General features: G+C 53.4%; 1 protein-coding gene across 3 annotated transcripts; it reads left to right on the forward strand.

Moving 5' to 3' along the window:
- Nucleotides 1-10,177: 10,177 nt before the first annotated feature.
- Nucleotides 10,178-19,078, forward strand: Efna3 (ephrin A3). 3 transcript variants are annotated; one of them, XM_032897979.1, is made up of 5 exons: nt 10,178-10,396; nt 16,203-16,492; nt 16,839-16,904; nt 17,089-17,166; nt 17,400-19,078. In XM_032897979.1, exons 1-5 carry the CDS (start codon nt 10,269-10,271, stop codon nt 17,528-17,530), a joined length of 693 nt encoding a protein of 230 aa, XP_032753870.1. In that variant the 5' UTR covers nt 10,178-10,268; the 3' UTR covers nt 17,531-19,078. The 3 variants fall into 3 exon arrangements, with proteins under 3 accessions (XP_032753870.1, XP_032753871.1, XP_032753872.1); XM_032897981.1 differs by lacking the exon at nt 10,178-10,396 and adding an exon at nt 10,400-10,420; XM_032897980.1 differs by lacking the exon at nt 17,089-17,166.
- The last annotated feature ends 625 nt before the right edge of the window (nt 19,079-19,703 follow it).

Consider the following 19,703-nt stretch of genomic DNA (forward strand, 5'->3'; position numbering starts at 1 on the left):
CTCGCGGGTACTAGGATAAAACCTACGGGAAACAGAAAAGCACCTGGGTTTCAGAATGCGGGAGTCTTAGCTTCGCGCCCTCCAGCCCCCCACCTCCCCAAGGGCACTCTAGGCGGTGCCTGGCCTAGAACTGGGAAGGTGGGGTCAGATCAAAGCCTTCTTCCCCAGCGGCCTCTTTGTTCTGAGCTTTTATAAGGAGAAGGGGGTGGGGCTCAGGAGGGAGGGCTCTTTCACTCTTAGTCCGATACTGTCTCTCTTCTCTCAGATAAGACTGACACCCCCTTAATCCGACCAGGTCCATTTTTCTTAACCATGGCCTAGATGGAAGCAGGGGAGCGAGCACCCCTTCCCCTGTAGCTGAGCTTCGTCCTCCCCGGTGCCCCACAGGCTCCTTTGGCTTGGTGCCGGCCTGCCTGGCATGGGGCCAGCGATCGATAGGTGGATGTTGTGCTGATTAGTCCGACCCGGCTGCGGCAGCAAGAGGCAGCGTGTGAACATTATGGGGTGGGGGGTTGAGGAGCAGGCACCAGGATGCTGGGGATTGCGAAGTCTTCCCCCATCTTGCACACCTAGGTTAGACCGGTTCCTCTCTCTAAGGGAATGGAACCTGTCTGTCACACGACTTTGGCTCTCACAGTTCGTGATAATTCTGTGGCTCTAGCTAAGGCTCAGGGTTAAGGACTGTTGCTGCAGGCAGAATAGATTTTGAGTTAATAATCCCTTTATTTGAGGCCACTTTCAGAAAATGCCGCGTTATCAAGTGTATGTGTTAGGGTCCTGACCCTAAACTTTGATCTTTAGCAATTAAAAGATGTTTGTGTGAGGAAGAGAAGGCAGACTAAGAACTGTGGGAGGAGCTGTGGGCTGAGTCTTTTGGTCCAGCGTTGGAGTTCCCGTCGCTACCATCTTCCTGGAGGGCGTCTCTGTTGCCATGGAAACCGAAGATACAGTTACCTCGGTCCCTCAAAAGAGAAACCACAAGCAGGGCAAGTCCAGGGCAACCGTTTAGCAGCCCCTGTTCTGGATCCAGAAAAACGGGGTCTCCCCCAGCTTCCCGTGGCCTCATACACCTCTTCATGGACCCAGCAGGAGCACTGGCAAGCAGCATCAATCCCATAAGCAAAACTTATGGAACTGGGAACCTAGTTGGAGTTCAGACGTATGGCCTCAGTTTCAGACTGCACTTAACACAGATTCGCGCATTTGCAGACATACAGCCCAGGCCTTTGCAGGTGCAAGGGCGGATACTGGGGTGGGCACAGGTACCAGGCTTAGGTAGTTGCAAACTAATGCCCTCAGACTGTAGGCCTTCAGGCCAAGCCAGCCCTCTCTTTCTGTTTCCTTCCTCATAGTCGCGGGCCCAGATACTTCCAATACAGGCTGAAGGCTCTGGGCGGCCCTCCCACACCTGGCTCTACTCATGAGAAGTCTTCGCGATGTGTTCAGAGGCACAGTTCCAAGAGGTTAGGCAGGCATGCAAGTTTTGGGGCGTCGCCGGTCTCCCCTAAATTCAGCTGCGCTAGACGGCTGAGGGTGGGGCCCTCAATTTACTAAGCCAACCCTAGTCTCAGCGGTACAGATGCGAAAACTTCATCTCTCCCTGCCTCACTGATTTGAGAGTCCTTTGCCCAGATTCTGCTCCACACCACGTCGCAAATTGCCCTTCACATTCTGAAGCTGTTTTTACTGTGACGCCCCCCCCACCCCACCTCCTTTTCTTCTTGCTTTTCTATATTCTCTTTCTTCATTCATTCATCCAGTGCTCTGTGGGCTCGTCTGCTATTCTTTTAGCCACACTAACTGGGGCCGTCGGGGGATCCCCAACGGTGACGCAGTTGAAATCTATGGACTCTGGCTTCCGAACAGCCAATAGAATTCCGGAACCTGGGGCATGAGGTCATCAGTGGCAATCTGCATTGGCTCAGGCCTGGGAAAGAAGGTCCCCATAGCAACCGACGGTGCGTCCAAGCATAACCTTGAGAGTGGTCATTGCTCCAGCTGCTGGACTCTGTCTACTGTAGCTGCTTTAAGAAAGTAATGGGATGGGGGTTGGGGATTTAGCTCAGTGGTAGAGCACTTGCCTAGCAAGCGCAAGGCCCTGGGTTCAGTCCCCAGCTCCTAAAAAAAGAAAAGAAAAAAAAAAAAAAAAAAAAAAGTAATGGGATGAGGAAGTTGAAGTGGAGTTCAACGTCCTAGGTTCTGTAGCCTTCACCCAACCAAGTTCTTGTCTTACTTAAGATTCTTTTTCTCACTCAGAGCAAAGGTCAGAGTCACTTACCTCAGAAAGTTGAGGTAGGGGTTATTTGCAACAGCCGTAGTGCCTTGGGTGCAGAGCTACTGACGAGGGGAATGTCAATTCTGAGATCTGTGTGTTCATCTGCATATCGTCTGCATCTCATTTGCATTCTGTTCATTTAAGGTCAAATTGGGCAGACATCTCCACCTCCCTATCTCTGTCACTTGTCTGTATCTGCTACCTATCCCTTGGTGGCTCTGTATTCCTGCACTATCCAACTCCACGAGACCCATCCCTCCTCCTTCTCTCCAAAAATCTCCCGGGGGTAGGAAGTGGCAGAGACTAGCTAAAGGAGAAAGAATAAGGAGTCTGCCTCGCCTCTAGATGTTGGTGACAGATGGGGAGTGCTGGTCTATACTGCCTGGAGACTAAATTGGCAAAGCTAGTGGTGGGGGGAGGTGCCCCGGCTGGGTTGAAGGTCTCCAGGGCCAAATCACCCACATGCCTGGTGGGATGCTGGGACTAGGGATGCTGGGTTCCAGCAAGGAGCAGGCTTGTCCACCTGTCTGGTGCCAGGGCAGCTTCCTTCCCCCCAATTAAACACTAATGAGGTGTCATTTAACCCTTACCTTGCCTACTGGCTATCATATATATGGAACTCAAATTCATGGTCTCACACTGATGAAAAAGAGGAAAAAGAAAGTCTCTGAGGAAACGCAGCCTGTGAGGTTAGGGCACCTGGACACAAGAAGGGAGGCACAGATACATGAGTGCCATGGACAGAATATTCTTTGTGGACTCTCAGGAGATTTTTCTAGGAATGAGTGGCATGGTCCAAATGCATCCCCCCACACACACACCCATGGATTTACAATTATCTATTAAACACCTCTGCTAAGTAAATACCAGACTGCTGGATGCTGAGGACGCATACTGGCACAAGACAACACCCTTCCCTGAAGTAATCCTCAGAGACAAGTCGGCTGAGTTTGAGGCCAGCCTGGTCTACAGGGTAACTTCCAGGATATCCAGGGGTACGCAGAGAAACTGTGTCTCAAAAAAAAGAAAGAAAGAAAAGAAAAAGAAAAAGAGAGAAATCTTCAGAGCCAGACCAGTCAGACCAGCCATTAAGTAAGTATAATCCAAGAGCATGCATTAATACAGAACTATATACAAATGATTGGGATACAGGGGAGAATGTGCTCTAAGAAAAGGCTTTGGTCGAGAAGATTGCAATTTATGCCAGGGAGATGAGATGTGTACATTACAATTAATGATGTTTCTGTGTTTCGACATAATAAAGGTCTGCCTCTCTCTCTCTCTCTCTCTCTCTCTCTCTCTCTCTCTCTCTCTCTCTCTCGTTCTCTCTCGCCCCCCCTACATTCATGCAGAGGTAAACACACTGTGAAGGCATGTACCAACAGTCCTTAAAGTGCATCTCAACATGGACCTCTGTACCTCAGTCTCTTCTTGTGAACACATACTGTGGTTTTATTACAGATCAATGTTTTGCCGTGAAGCTCTTGTGCAGATTGGCCTGAACCTGCCCAGCCCCGGGAGAGAAGTGGAGAACTGATGTCGGCTCCATGGGAAAGGTGGGCCGACCTTATCTTCACATGAGAGGGCAGAAACCTAACTCCTAAAGCAGCAGCAGTCTGGCCAAGGGAGACAAAGGGCCGGGCTCCAGGCTGTAGGGTACTCCTAGGCATGGTGGACCATTCTGCCTCTGATTCCCCAAATGACATGGGTGTTACATCTACCACTCTCCACCGGGAGCCCAAGTCCCCTCCCCCGCCACTTCTGTGTAAAAGAACAGACCAGCTCAGACCTGTCTGCTGGCTCTCTCCCTGGGGAGCTGATCCTTTCCAGGGGACAGGAGAGGGCTGGGGAAGGGCTTGCTGAGAGCTTGCCAGATACTCCACCCTGACTCTACAGCCTGGATTTCTCCCCACCCACTCCGGTCTTTGCCCAGGCATAAACTCCATTGCCAGGGATACCCTGATTGTTGGACAGAGGATGGGGGCCAGAGCTCTGACAATGAAGATGGGGTCTGGGTGGTGATACCCGACTCAAAGACCTCTGCACCAGGTCTTCCTGTCTCTTCATAACCACTTTCTAGAAGTCAAAACTTTGGTGAGCATCAGATCTAGGAACAGTTTGAGGATATTAAGAAGTGGCTGTGGGGTCTGAGAAGGTAGAGAGGGCCTTCTCCCACAGTTTGAAGAAGAGTTATTTCTTTCTTTTCTTTTCTTTTCTTTTTTTTTTTTTCGGAGCTGGGAATTGAACCCAGGGCCTTGCGCTTGCTAGGCAAGCGCTCTACCACTGAGCTAAATCCCCAACCCAGAAGGGTTATTTCTTATTTATTTATTTATTTATTTATTTATTTATTTATTTATTTATGTATTTATTTATTTAGACATATGTAGCCCTTACTACCCTTGAACTCACAGAGATCTACCTGCCTCTGCCTCCTGAATGCTGGGGTCAAGGCTGTGTACCACCACACAGGCTAAGACTTTTTTTAAAATATGACACCCTTTTCCTTCGATTTATTCAATCTTTTCCTACTCTCTAAGCCCTAGGTCACATTTCTCTGTCAAGAAAGCTTTAAAATTAAGGAAAACAGTGGAAACGGATTCTGGGCTGGTCTAGGTGGGCAGAGCAAGGAGGTAACCTCTTAACAACAGTTCTGACGAAGCCCCCATTAATCAAGCACCTCACGAGCCTTAAGCACTGGACTAAGTGCTTCCCAGAGAGTATGGATCTTGATCTTGGCGACAGCAACTTCTCGAGTCAGGGAAGGTATGATTGACCCCACTGGAGAGATAAGAAAAGCCGACTCGGAGAAGGTAAATGACAAGGCAAGCCACTGAGTACTGCCTACTAGGTTCACGCTAACATTGCACATGTTTCCTCCTTCCCAGTCTTTCTTCAGGTACCACCAAAGGTACTTACATCCCTAATTTAATACCCCAGAGATGTCACCTCCTACAGCCCCCTGGCTTTCTAGGCCCAGTAGAGGAATCAGGGCATGGGTAGGAATTGCGGTTATTACACTCTGACCTCACCACCTAAGTCCTGCATCCGAATTTCCTGTATCCTAGACAAGGGGCACTGTGTCCTCCACTGTCAGTCAAATTGTCTTATCCCATGTGTGTCTCCATGTCACCTCAGGTAGTTGAGCATACCACAGGGCCCCGTGGACACACAGCCTCAGAAGTCAGAAGAACGGAGCAGCTGGCCCCGCCCCATCGTGCCCAGGTGTCTGTGGTACTCACACAGCAGAACACCCGTGACCCTGCGAAGGGTGCAGAGCCGTGAATATTTCATGTCAGGAGCTGGCGGCCGCCGCTCCTGCTCACACCATGCCTAAGCTTCCCTCTCACAGGATCCTTGTTTATTTGTTTAATGAATTATTTATCCAGCCCCCTCCCCTTGCAGCCGTCCCCTCCCCCAGGCCCTAGCCTCCATGATTTATTGAACTAAGCTCAGCTCTGTGGTTGCTACTCCATGTCCTGGGAGCTGCCTTGGGCTACACAGCCTGTGCCCTAGACCTGCTCAGCTTCCTGATTCCTTGGCTCCCAGGGGTGGAGAGAATGCAGTAGCACCGCGTCAGAATTTTTGAGGAGTCTGGGGAGGTCATGGCACCCAGCCCTGGGGCCAGCGGGGCCTGAGGCGCTGAGGAGCAGCCCCATGGAGAAAACTCCAGCTTCACAGACAGCAGATCAGCGTCTGGCCTAATGTTTCAGAGTTTCACACTTAGGTCTGTGACCTACATGACCTACTGTGGGAGATGAAACCAGGAACTGATTTTATTAGTAGCAGGCAGCTTGATCAAATTATCACTTTGAAACAGAGTCTCATTTAGCCTGGGCTGGCCCCAAACTCATTTTATAGCTGAAGATGATCTGGAACTTTTGATCCTCTTTGCCTCTCCCTCCAAAGCTCTGGGATTATAGTCACCACTCTACCTGATTTATTTAAAAAAAAAAATGTAATTGGGTGGCGGTGCTCACCTTTAATCCCAGCATTTGGAGGCAAAGGCAGGTGGGTCCCTATGAGTTGGAAGCCAGCTTAGTCTACAGAGCGAGTCCCAGGACAACCAAGGCTACAGAGAGAAACCCTTTCTTGAAACAACAACAAACCAACAAACAAAAAAGACTGGGTATGTTGGTACACAACTTTAATCCTAGCAGCCAGGAGGTTGAGGCAAGTGGATCTCTGTGAGTTCAAGGCCAGCCTGGTTTACATAAGGAGTTCTAGGACAGTCAGGACTACGTAGTAAGACCCTCTCCTCAAGCAAGCAAACAAAGCCCCTTATTTTATAATTTTATGTGTATGGGTGTTTTGCCTGCATGTATGCCTATGTACCATGTGTGTGCCTAGTGCCTGAAGAGGCCAGAAGAGGAGGTGGATCTCATGGAACTGGAATTACAGGTGGCCATAAGCTGCCATATGGGTGCTGGGAATCAAACCCAGGTCCGTTGCAAGGGTAAAAAGTGTTCTTACCTACAAAGCCATCTCTTCAGCGTACAAGTATACTTTTAAAGAATGAAACAAAAGACAGCTATCAGGACATGTCCTCTGCAGCAGTGGTCAGTATTGTTTTGTGGAACTTCCTGCCTGTGTCCCATGTCACAGCCTGCAGTGCCGTAGGTGTGTATGCACATGGGTGCTGGCTGGCAGTGCCAGCCAGATAACCCATTCCTACTGGTGTCAGTCAAGAGTGACTGGAGTCACAGATACAGACAAAGGCCTACTCCCCACTGATAGAGGACTTCTCCTGCCACACACCAGGCCCTAGGCATAAAGAGTAGCTCATCCCATTCACAGAGACCTAGTCCTTCAAGAATCCCAGCCCCGGCCAGGCATGGTGGCACACACCTTTAATCCCAGCACTGGAGGCAGTGGCGAGTGTTTGAAGCTAACCTGGTCTAAATAATTATAAATAATCAGTTCTAGGACAGCCAACAATACATGGAGAGACCCTATCTCAAATAAGTAAATAAATTAGTAAATAAATACATAAATTATTAAATACATAAACCCCCAGTCGCCTTGAGGCTTTTGGACAGCGCTGCAGCTGGAGGAGTGTATACTGCATGTTCTGTACACAGAACTGCCACATACCCTTGTGAAGTTTGTACTTGGTACAAAAAAGTTACAACCCAGGGCAAGAAGAAGCTGCCATTAGCTCACACTCCCTTACTAGGATGGAGAGACACATAAGCCCACTTCCCACCAAAGGATGTTGCACCTTTGTTTTTGTACAAAGCACCACTTCCCAAGAGCGCACAGTCTAGAGACAGAATCTTCACAGAGGGGCCCAAATCAGTCAGCCAACACTTCCATGGAAGAAGCCTGGATACTAGAGGATCAGACCCCACAGACACAGGCCCCACAGACAGACACGGGCCCCATAGACAGACACAGGCCCCATGAAGTGTTGAAAGTCAGATTTTGGCCAGAGAAAAGAAGGATGATCTTAAGCTCAGGGTTAAACAAAGAGTGCCCCAGGTTCAAAGGAAACGTCTCCCTTTTTTAAAAAAAAAATTATATTTAATTATGTGTGGACCCTCTTGTGTGTGTGAGAGTGTGTGTGTGTGCACAAACACACACATATGAATATATGAGTACCGGTACCCTTTGAGGGTATAAGATCCACTGGAACTAGAGGTACAGGCAGTTGTGAACCATCTGGTGTGGGTCCTGGGAATCGAACTGGGGTCCTCTGGAAGAATAGCAAATGCTCTTAATCTGTGAGCCACCACTGTGAAGCTCTATGTATGATTATTGGACAGAGAGGGTAGAGTCCTACAGTCTAGAGAGAAATGTCTGGGCTCTAGGGTATGGGGCCCAAGCCACACAAGTCTTTACATAAAAAACAGGCTTTATTATTTGTTTCCGGTAATGGGGATTGAACCTAGGGTCTCGTACAAATGCTGTGCCAATAAATACATTCCCAGTTTGGAGCCCAGATTCTAGAAACAGGAACCTAAGGTTTCAAACAATGGAAGTCAACGTTGTGGACCAATCCAGCACCCTGAACTCACTCTGCTTATTAGACAGGTTCTCTGGTTACTCTGCCTTACAGAGAGAAGCTTACGGTTTTGAAGCAAAGGCATGGCATGAGGGGCTGGAGTTGGAACTTGTGCTCCCCGGAGTAGGCAGGTCAGCATTATTTGGGGGAAGCAAATCTCTTTGGGAATGAAGAGAGCTGCTTGCAAAGTCCCTCGTTCCCATCTCAAAGGACCTCATTTGTTTTCTGGCTCCCAAGAAGAGAGAAGATATCTCCCGGGAGTGGAGAAGTATCCCATGAGGACAGCACCCACTCTTGCTTAGCAGCAGGGAGGCAGAGCACCTACTGGGCATGAACTGCCCTGCCCCCAAACACAATGCCCAAAGCAGGCGTGTGGCCGGGGCCTGGTACTGCCAAAGGTAAATTGATAGAGGGTGCTGCTAACTGTCCTGCCTCTTGAAGCACAAGGAAACAGCCATAGGCCAGCCTCCCTGGGCACAGGTGCTGTGGTTCTAAGAACCCAATCAGGCAGGGTTCTGCTTTGCCTTTCAGGCTGGGCTTCTGGAAAACAGACAAGATAAAGGGTGAATGCCTACTAGATCTGTATTCTGGATCTCTCACAAAGAGAGCGTGTAGATCATTTATTTGGGAGAAGAGAGACTTACATACTTCAGCGTCTCTGTCTATAGGCCTCTGTTTCTACCAATTTCTTCTTTCTAGGCATCTTTTTTTTTTTTTTTTTTTTTTTTGGTTCTTTTTTTTTTCCGGAGCTGGGGACCGAACCCAGGGCCTTGCGCTTCCTAGGCAAGCGCTCTACCACTGAGCTAAATCCCCAACCCCCTTTCTAGGCATCTTGTGTGCCTATATTGGACTGTGTGTCAAGCATTCATTGGTTCCTGCTTCCTACATATACCTTAATTTTTTTTTGTCCCATCCCTGTGTGCATGTCATCTTTGTGCCTACATGTCCCCAGGAAGTCCTAGGAGGACAACTGCTGTGGCAAGTGCTGGAATATAAGGTGCCCTCTGTCCTTAGAGAAAGCATCTGTGGAAGCAGGAATGAGCATGCCTAAGGACATCACTGAGGGAATCGGAGGCAGTCAGGGGCCCTTTGTGGGCTTGCCAAGAAGACTACTCCATTCCTGTTCGGCTCCAACTGGCTCCTGCCTTGACAACTCACCACTACCACCAAATACCTTTGCCCTGGATTACCACAGAAGGGTTTTTTTTTTTTTTTTTTTTTTTTGAAACAGGGTCTCACTATGTAGCCCTGCCTGGCCTGGAACTTGCTACACAGACCTACGTGGGGTGCCTTCAACTCACAGAGATCTACCTGTCTCTGCTTCTAGAGTGCCAGGATTAAAGGGGTGTAGCTACTATCCCCAGCCCCTAAAAGGTGAGCTGCTATGCTTTGGCTTCAGGAAAAACAAGCCTTCATGCTCATGCCAGCCAGTCGTCAGGCAGCCAGCGGTTAGCTCCTGGAGCCACCTGAGGGCTTTCCCATCTTGTGTCCATTTAACTCCTTGCACACATGGAAAGGGGGTGGAGGAAGGAGAGGTCCAACTTCGTTTAGATATGGATCTAGTCCTGCTTACTCCAGACGTAGACCTTCGCTCCTCAACACTCCCATAGTCCATGGAGAAAGGTGTAGATCTATACAAGATGTATGTCCAGGTCTTGGCTTCCAAATTCTTCTGTGAACTCCAGCCTGGGGGAGCTAAAGACGCAAGCTGCTGCAGCAAATCACCTAGGAGAGAGGAGAGACGAGTTGTTCCTAAAGGGGCTACACAGTATGGGTCGCCCACGCGCGGCGCGCTCTGGGCTCAAGTGGGGCGGAGCCCCGCGTGAGCGCGCCAGGGGCGGGGCTTCGGGGGCGCGCCCAGAAGGGCGGAGGGAAGGATTGTGGGCGTGACTAAGGTTGGGGGCTGGCAGCGGCGGCAGCAGGGAGCTGGGAAGCTGAGAAGCCGGGAGCGCGGGGCTCAGTCGGGGGGCGGCGGCGGCGGCGGCTCCGGGGATGGCGGCGGCTCCGCTGCTGCTGCTGCTGCTGCTCGTGCCCGTGCCGCTGCTGCCGCTGCTGGCCCAGGGGCCTGGGGGCGCGCTGGGAAACCGGCATGCGGTATACTGGAACAGCTCCAACCAGCAGTGAGTCGGGGACCCGGAGAACCCGTGCGTCCCGCGTCAGTGATGGGGGAGCTGGTGGGCCCGAGAAGTCCTAGGGGAACCTGGCGGCAGTCCTGGGAGACAGGCTTGGTGCCGAGAGGCGAGGGAGAGGGGACGCACTACGTGGGCGTCTGTGAAACTCGGGGTGTCTGAGAGAAGCTGTTGGGGCATAGTAAAGAGCGCTCTAGCCGTGCGGAGGAGGCTGTTGGGGGTCCCTAACCCCATCTTTGTTTCTCGCCTTTGGAATAGTGTTCTCCGTCCCGTAGTCTCCCCCACCATCCACGCTCTTTTGGGCTAGGTTGAAGTCTGAGTACCGGTGTGCTGGGGATAGGCCGCTGCATTTGGGAGCTGAAGGATGACCTGTTTTCAGCCTATAGATGTTGATGGGGCTCTGCTTAAGACTCTTGGTTTTAAAAGTGGGGTTCGGCATTAAGGCAGGAACTCCGATTCGCCGCCTCCTCAGAACGAAGGGGAATGGGTTGCTCTGGTTGTGTGAATAAGCCCTGCTGGGGTGAGCCGGGGCAGGGTCGAGAAGTTGGGGGGCCCTGGGAACGCAGGGTACTGGTGAGAAGAAGGCAGAGATGTCGGCATGTCACACACACACACACACACACACACACACACACACACACACACACGCACTGAGGGTAGGGACGGCGTATGGCACTGAGTGTGAACGGGCGTGCGCGGCTGTCAGTGTGCGTGTGTCTGTGTGTGATTTGTGTGTCTGCGTCGGCGACCGTCTAGGGGTGGGAGCGGGCGGCAGGTCGGGGAGGGGGCTGCGGTCGGTGTCCGCGTGGCCAGTCTTGTCTGGGCTGGGGTGGCTCTTGGCGCCGCCGCGGTCTGGGCGGGTGTCAGGGCGGCCGTGTGGTTTCCTCCGGTGTGTGGCGCGGCGGCCCGGTGCCGGCTGCCGGACCGGGCCATCATTCTGCACAGTCCTTGCTGCCCTTGTCTTCTCCCTGCCGAGCGGTCGTGTGTATCACTCTGGCCACCCTAGTGTATTGGTAGGGGGATCCCTGGGGACACGGGGATCACTGTCACACCTGCCCGGGCGGTGGCGGCAGCTTTGCTTCTGACTCTCCGCCCTGGGGGCCCGCTAGGGAACAAATGGTGAGACCCCAGGGGAGGGGACCTGAAGGGCCTCGACCACGACCCCCAACCTTCCGGGGGAGGGGCTCCTGCTTGCCGCTCTGCTCTTTGTTGTTTGGGGCTCTGCGCCTCCCCCTCTTTCTCCTCGCGCCCAGAGTGTCAGACTGGGGGTGGGGATGAGCTAATGACGCCCCCCTTTCGCTTCCCATGGAAACCTCGGGGGTGGGGTTGCAGCCCCTCCCCCCCGGAGCGGGACTCCATCCTCCCCGGGGGGCCCTGAGGGCTGACTACCCTCCTGTATCTATCTTCCTCATTCCCTCCACCCCCTAAGATTTACACGTCCGACCCCCGCCCCGCTACAGTCTGGCACGAGCAGAGAGCTCGCAGGTGAGAGACCCTGGGTTCCCCGCCACCCTTGGGGAACCCCACTGCTCATAGCATGCCAGAGCCTAGGGGGTGTGGAAATAGCCTTGAGGGGAGCGTTGATCAGGTTCCCCTCCCCCGCATACACCTGGGCGCAGGTGAAAGCTCCGGAACGGGATGGGAGAGCCTGGTTCCCAGAACCTCCTTTCGCCCTCTCCACTCCGGTGTGGGCAGAGACCGACGGAGGTAGGAGGCGGCGCACACCGGACCAGGAGGCCGCTGCCGCCCCCGCCCCGCTTCCCGGGCCTTTGTTGCCGCTGCGCCCGGGCTCCCCAGCTCTCTCACTGCGGCATCCGCGGCCCCATAAATCGTGAGAGCGACGTGCTCCAGAGCCGGGAGTGGAGAGGGCCGGGGAGCTGGGGGCGGGGCCGGACTGAGCCACAGGCTCCCAGGCCCCCCCATAGTCACGTGATCTAGGCTCCTGGCTCCCACCTCCCATCACGTGTAGAGGGTCTCTGCCCCTTGGGGTCACGTGGGGAGGGTCTGCGACCCCGCCTCTTGGGGTCACGTGGGAGGGTGCTGGTGGGACACGTGCAGTAGTCTCCTTTGACAGACCTAGGGCGGGTGGCTCTGCCCTAGCTACCTAGCCATCACCCCTTGCCCCATTCAGCCCATTGAGTTAGTCCCTGGGAATAAGCGAGACCTTTCCCTAACCTGGCCCAGAAACTAGGTCGCGGTGGGAGCAGCCTCATTGGAGGGAGTGATGAGAGTGTGAAGTCGGGGGTCTCCTGAGTCGGGGACTGAATGGGGGCGGTGTTGAGGGCCAAATTGTCTATCTCCCTTGCCAGCGCTTCATTTCTGTAAACTAAAACGAAGGCGTTGGTACTCTCTCAAGAGCATCTTTTTCTCGTGCTCTCCTTACCTATCTAGGAAACGTTGCTGCTGCTGATCACTTTCATTCACACATTCATTCAACAAATATTTATTGAGACCTCTGCTTCGTCCGTGGTGGTCTGTTTTCATCTGCTCGCCAGTGTGTCCAGATTTCTCTGCGCTGTCTTCTCTGCTGTGGGCCTCCCTGGATCTGATGCTGACTCTTTGCCGTTTTTTTTCCCCCTCATTCATTTCCTCCCTCTCCCAGTTTCTGGCTTCCCCTCTCTCTCTCTCTCTGTGCCTCCCTCCCTTTCCCCTTTCGGGCGAATCCGTCTGTGTTCGCCACCCCTCTGTATATGGCAGAGTCTTTCCATCTCTGCGTGTCTCGCTTTCGGCGGGTCCTCGCTCTTCTCCGCCGCTGCAGATCAATAAACCTCCGCCGCCGCTGCTGTCGCTACTGTCGCAGGGTCGAGGGGCGGGGGTGACCGGCGCGCTGCTGCTCCTCCAGGCCGGAGCTGCTGGGGCGCGGGGGTGTCAGTGTGCAAGCGCCGCCCTGGGAGCGTTCCCGCCGCCGCCACTGCCCACCCCCACCCCCCAGCCTTGGCGCGCGGACTCCACGCCGCGCACACGTGGTCGGGCCTCGCCTGCTGGAGCGGGCGGCGCGCAGCCTCGGGGGCGCGCACTAGAAGGGAAGAACCTAGTCTCTGCGTTTTTCTCCACTCCCTGAACTCTACATCTTGGCTTCTAAAGCCGAGGATAGGGGTTTAACAAGTTTAGAATCTCATGGGAACCTTCCCTTCTCCCGGGTCTTGTTAGGCACCCTGTTTACCTGCCCCTAATTGCCCCAGGGGGAGACGTTTGCTCCTTCTCCGCTCCCCCATCTCTGTACCGTACCCCCCGCGGACACTGAAAGCTGAAGGCTGAGTTCTGCGGACCTAGGAAGCAGGGGCGCTGTTGATGTGGGAAGAGTTGGGATGCACCGGGTCGTTGCAAGCCGGGTGGGACCAAGTAAGCCCTGTAGAAGAGCAGTGAGGACGCCTTTCTGCGGAGAAGTGGGAGGCAACAAGGGGATGAAATGGAGGGAAGAATGGAAACTCCCTGAAGGAACTGCGGGCACAGTCCCCAGATGCTGGCCCACCACACGCTGAGCATAGGAGGGGGGTAACCCTGGAGGCGTGGTTAGCAGCTGGGGCCTATATGCATGTCCCTGTACTGCTAAGGCTAAGTAGGATGACAGATTCTATTAAAGAGGTTGTGCCTAACAGACAGGTCGGGTCTCCTAGGAGTTATGGTTTGGGATTTTTGGCACCCGGCCTTCTGCTCTCTCCACCAGATACCAACTGGATACAACTAACTCCCCAGCAGGTTTTGAGCCACATGAACACATGGCCACGTTGGAGGGGGGTTAATTTCTGGGGCTTTTCTGCCATCAATGACAGGGATAGGTAAACAACAACCACTATATACCCAGCTCACCCTCTTGAGGAAACTGAGGCACCACTTGTAGGAATATCTCTGGAGTTGGCTTAAAATCCACTGTACTGGGGTGTGTGGTTGGAGGGGTAGGGCAGCTGTAGGGAGGAGCTGCTTCAAAATCAAACCGGATACATGGGGGAGGCCAAGGGAACAAGGCCCCAGGGTAACTGTGGGGCTGCCCCAGGCCTGGCACCTTGTCCTGGCTGGCTGGTGGCCCCCTCCCCAGGTCCTTAGGGAAGAACAGAGATGATGGTTTGGGATGGACATAAAATGCATGGGTGGTGCCTGGGAGCAGCCGGGCCTTGTCTAACCCGTTTTCCTGCTCCCAGCACCCTGGCGAGACTCCTGCCCACCTGAGTGCCAGGGACAGGGAGGGGCCCGAGTGACCCATCACTCCCATGGGAACCAAGTGGGACTGGTGGCATTCCTGATGACTCAAGAAGGCTGTGCCCGTTCTTACTAGAGAGTCCAAACACCAGCTGTTACCCATCTGCCTCGTTGCTAGTCTTGGGGACCGGGCAGCCCAAGTATAGCCAATGACATTGGGTAATGTCAGAGAGGACCCTCAAGGCCTGTCTAGAGACCTCCACGCTCATTTCCCTAATGTGTCTAATTACTGTTTGTGAAACAAGGTACTGATTGGTGACATGAACAGCCAGTTCTTTCCCTCGGTGAGTTCTCAGGGCCTAGGGACCCCAACAGTTTAACATCTTACCAAGAGGCCCATGCTCTCCCATGTCCGCTATAGTTCCATACCAACATGTGTGGTACTTGCCTTAAAGAAGTTAAAGAAGACTTCTACCCACTCCTCCACACGTGTGCATTGAGCTGCCTCTGTCATCCCTACACCAGTCTATGCCACCACGCAGGAGCAGCACTTAGATGAGACTATCAGGCAGGCGAGGGCTCCAGGGGACCTGTCCCAGAGACTCATCTGGAATGTCACAGGCATCGTCATCTTGTCTAGGCCCTGTGCTCTCCTTACTCTGCCAGCATTACCGTGGTGGTGGTGAGGGCAGTGGCATCTAGGTGGAGAAAGGTGTGGAATGAAGCAGAAGTCTTGGCACAAAGACAGGTAGAACCTGACGCTGAGCTCTTCAGCTCCCTGCTCTGTGTCAGGTTGTTGGGGACTTCATTGTTTATGGCCTCAGGATGGAGGTAAATGGGACTCAGAAGCACAAAGATAGAGGTCTTGCCATGTAGGAAATACAGGGGGAACCCCTAAGATTGTTGGGTCCAGCTAAAACTGGCGTAGGCTTCACACACATGCAATCTAGTTTTTCTGAGTGTCTGCTGCCTATGAGTGGGTGGTGGACATTTTTGTGTTTGTGCCATAGAACTTGTGCATGTATGTACACGAAGCCGCCATACATGTGTGTATGAGGGCAAGTCCTGTCCGACTGATCTGGAGGGTGGACCTGCAGCAGCAAGAAGGCATTCTGGGAGAAGTCATAGGCTTGGGTTCCAAGGAAGGGATCGCTCTACTTTCACCCTACCCTTCCATTCCTTCAGTCCCTCCTCCGGCCTGCTGAATTATGGGGAATGGACTGAGGAAATCCGGGCCTGGGGTCTGGGAGTCGTTGGGGCCTGTGCTGTTTCTGTGGCAACCAGAGCTAGCTTCCTTCTTTCCTCCGCCCCTCTCCCTCTCCTCTCTTAAGAGGTAGGCCAGGCTTCCTTGTGCTTTTGCTACCCTCTGGTGGCCACAAAAAGAAGGACAGGCCAAAAAGGCGAGGACACCGGGGACTGGAACACTGGACTGTGGGTTCAGAAATGGGCTGAGAAAAGATTGTAGGAAAAGCCAAGAGAGTGTGGGGCTGAAGTTTTGAAGTTTTATGGTGTGTGTGTGTGTGTGTGTGTGTGTGTGTGTGTGTGTGTGTGTGTGTGTGTGTGTGTGTGTGTAGTGTTCTAATGAAGGTCTGCAGGGTGTTGACATGAAAAGCATTGGAGAATTGGGGTTTCTTCTCTGATCCACTTCATTTGTCCACAGCCTGCGGCGAGAGGGCTACACGGTGCAAGTGAACGTGAACGACTATCTGGATATTTACTGTCCTCACTACAACAGCTCAGGGCCTGGCGGCGGGGCGGAACAGTACGTACTATACATGGTGAACCTGAGCGGCTACCGCACCTGCAACGCCAGCCAAGGCTCCAAGCGCTGGGAATGCAACCGGCAGCACGCCTCGCACAGCCCCATCAAGTTCTCCGAGAAGTTCCAGCGCTACAGCGCCTTCTCGCTGGGCTATGAATTCCATGCCGGCCAAGAATACTACTATATCTGTGAGTGCTGCGTCCTCCGTCTTCTGAATGACAGGGTGGAGTCCCGGGGATCCCGGGCCAGCCGTTGTAGTGGTCACCAGGGAAAGGCTTCAGCGGTTCGGTTCTGAGAAGTTGTGAGGCTGGGGGCTGGGGGCGGGCGGGTTGGTGACAGTCCCAAATTAGGCTGCAGAGTATTTCTGTTGGGTTGGGCTGGCTACGAAGTCATGGTGACCAATGCCCAAAGAAAGGTTGGAACAGTTACTCGGGGACACAGCCGGATGCGGGAATTTGGAGGGGGATGAGAGTCTGTTAAGACTGCAAGGGCACCAAGTGAGTCAAAGCAACTCAGGCCCAGTCTCCTCCCCAGCCACGCCCACTCACAACCTGCATTGGAAGTGTCTGAGGATGAAGGTGTTCGTCTGCTGCGCCTCCAGTGAGTAGCGTCGGTTTCCAACCATGTCCGCATCCTTGCCTCCCTGCTTTGGGGCTCCCTTGGCTTCCTGGGGCTGGGGGCGGAGGGCACAGGCGATCGGGATAGCTCCCCAGCTGTAGCAGGGGGAGGGGGTCCTGGCCCTGACTTTCCCCTCCTCTCTCCCCACCCGCACCCCACCCCGCAGCATCGCATTCCGGGGAGAAGCCGGTCCCCACTCTCCCCCAGTTCACCATGGGCCCCAATGTGAAGATCAACGTGTTGGGTGAGTCTGCGCAGCGCCCTCTGGTGGCCACTGCTGGAATCGCAGCCCCCTTCCCAGTGCCTGCTCTTTTTTTTCCGCATGCCTTCCCTTGGGACGCGAGCCCTTCCTGCCCCTCCCCCCGTGGGTGGTCACATCCCTGGCTCCATTGCTGCTGCTGCTGCCGCCGCCGCGTGCCCCCCCGCCCCCAGCGCACAGCCCAGCCCTTACCAGTGCACCTATTTATCTTTCCACAGAAGACTTTGAGGGAGAGAATCCCCAGGTGCCCAAGCTTGAGAAGAGCATCAGTGGGACCAGCCCCAAGCGGGAACACCTGCCTCTGGCCGTGGGCATCGCCTTCTTCCTCATGACGCTCTTGGCCTCCTAGCTCTGCCCCTTCCTATGACAGAGAGAGGTGGGGCAGGGCTGAGAAGGAGCAGGGAGCCAGCTGTGGGGCCTACATCCTTCTGCTCATGGTTGGGAGTGGGGTCTGCACTGTACACTATCTGTGCCTGCCCTCTTTGCCCACACTCTCTAGGACAAGCACCGTGGTGGATCAGGCACAGGGACAGCCACAGGTCCCAGGTGGCCTGTGGCTTTGGTAATGTTTGGTACCAAACCTGGGGGCTATAAAGGCAGTGCTCAGGACTCCCTGGCCCCTGGTACCTTTTCCTGACCCTCGGTGCCCTCCCTCTTTGTCCCCCAAGAGGCAGATATGCCCCAGAGAGAACAAATGAAGCATGGGAGATGCCCCTGTCACTCTCTTCTGGGGCAGAACGTGGGGAGGGGGACTAGATGGGTGAGGGGTGGAGCCTCAGGCTGCCCCTTCCCCTGTTTACAGCAATAAGCATGTCCTCCTCCCTCTACTCCCACATAGAGGACTGTGGTTTGGATTGAATCCAAGTTTACAAATAGACACCCCTGGGGGGGGGCAGGCAGCGGACAGGGGTGGGCATTGGGGTGCCAGACAGGCATGTACAGACTCTATATCTCTATATATAATGTACAGACAGACAGAGTCCCTTCCCCTTCTTAACCTTCACCTTTCTTGACTTCCCCTTCCATATTCAGACCCTTCCCCACCAGGTTAGGCCCCCCTTGGGACCCCCCTGGCCCCTCTTTTGTCTTCTGTGAAGACAGGACCTATGCAACGCACAGACACTTTTGGAGACCATAACAACAACGCCCCCTCCCTTCCAGCCCTGAGCCCGGAACCAACTCCCAGGACCTTGCCCTGCCCACCCTCTGTGGTCCCCACCCATCCTGGGCCTTTTTCAAGTGCTTTGGCTGTGACTTTCATACTCTGCTCTTAGTCTAAAAAAAAAAAAAATAAACTGGAGATAAAAATAACTGAGTGTGTGTGGTTTCAAGGGGCTATGTTCCTCTGTTTCACTGGCTGAACCCTGTAGGGCTCAGGTCCTGGGCGAGCAGGCATTCTAGGTTAGAGTCCATGGAGTGCCGGCTCTGGGGTCCAGTTCTGTGTGGAGAGAGGGACAGAGCTTCAAGTTGAGCCTGGGTGATTTGGGGCAGGTTCCTTTACCTTTCTAGGCTCAGGCTTCCCGCAGGGAGAGCGGTGTGAGTACCCATTTCCCAGAGTTAAGGCTCAGACTGGTGTGCTCTATGCTGTAGTCAGAAGCTTTTGGCTGGGTCCAAGGATTTCAGGGGATTTGTGAACCTAGATAGGAAAAAAAAAGTTACATCGTTATTTTCACTCACCTGTGACAAATTTAACATTCCCTATGTACTTGGGCAAACGGCCACAATAGCATTAACAGTATGTGTGACTTTGTAGCCAACGGAAATCCCAGATGTTTTCAAACCTGCTTTATATCTCAGAATATCACTTATGTGTCACTACTTTGAAATGATCATAGTTGTTAGACTTTACTTGTTTTTAACATGTTAATAAAGAAACATATATATTACATACCAAAAATGTAAATGTCTGTTAACTGTGTTTCAATATATAGCTGGGTTCCTTCCTGACACTTGGAGGTTTTATTCGTTTGAAAACATGCTCCCTGCTGGGGCCTGGGCTCCACATAACCACAACACTGTATCAGGAGAGCAGAAAAGGACAGGTTATGCATGGGACCATCAAAGGAGTTTCTCGGGGGCAGGGGGATCCGGAGAGGGACTTTCTCAGCCCAAGGGACCTTACCCCACCCTGCTTCTCTTACTGGTGCTGAGGACAGGCGATCCTAGGTAAGCATCTCTCAATGTGCTTCTGTGGCTATCAGTTGCACTGCGACAGCCCTAGCTAAGTATGGTGGTACATACCTATAATCTGAGCACTCAGTGGAGCTGAGGCAGGAGGACTGCTGCGAGTTCAAGGACAGGCTAGGCTCCTGAGCGAGACCCTGACTGAGGGTGTGCAGGCACTTGGTAAGTTTTTGCTATCACTTAACAAGCTCGGAGTGGAGGGCAGGCAGGAAAAGAACCTAGGGCAAACAGTGGACCAGTCTGACATTGCTGTACCAAAAGACAGTTAGGCCAGCCATCTGGTTTTCCATGCTCCTGGTCGATATTCAGGGAACACCTGCCAAGTGCCAGCTACTGGT

This window comes from Rattus rattus, chromosome 3 (assembly GCF_011064425.1).
Source record: "Rattus rattus isolate New Zealand chromosome 3, Rrattus_CSIRO_v1, whole genome shotgun sequence".
NCBI classification, from domain to species: Eukaryota; Metazoa; Chordata; class Mammalia; order Rodentia; family Muridae; genus Rattus; species Rattus rattus.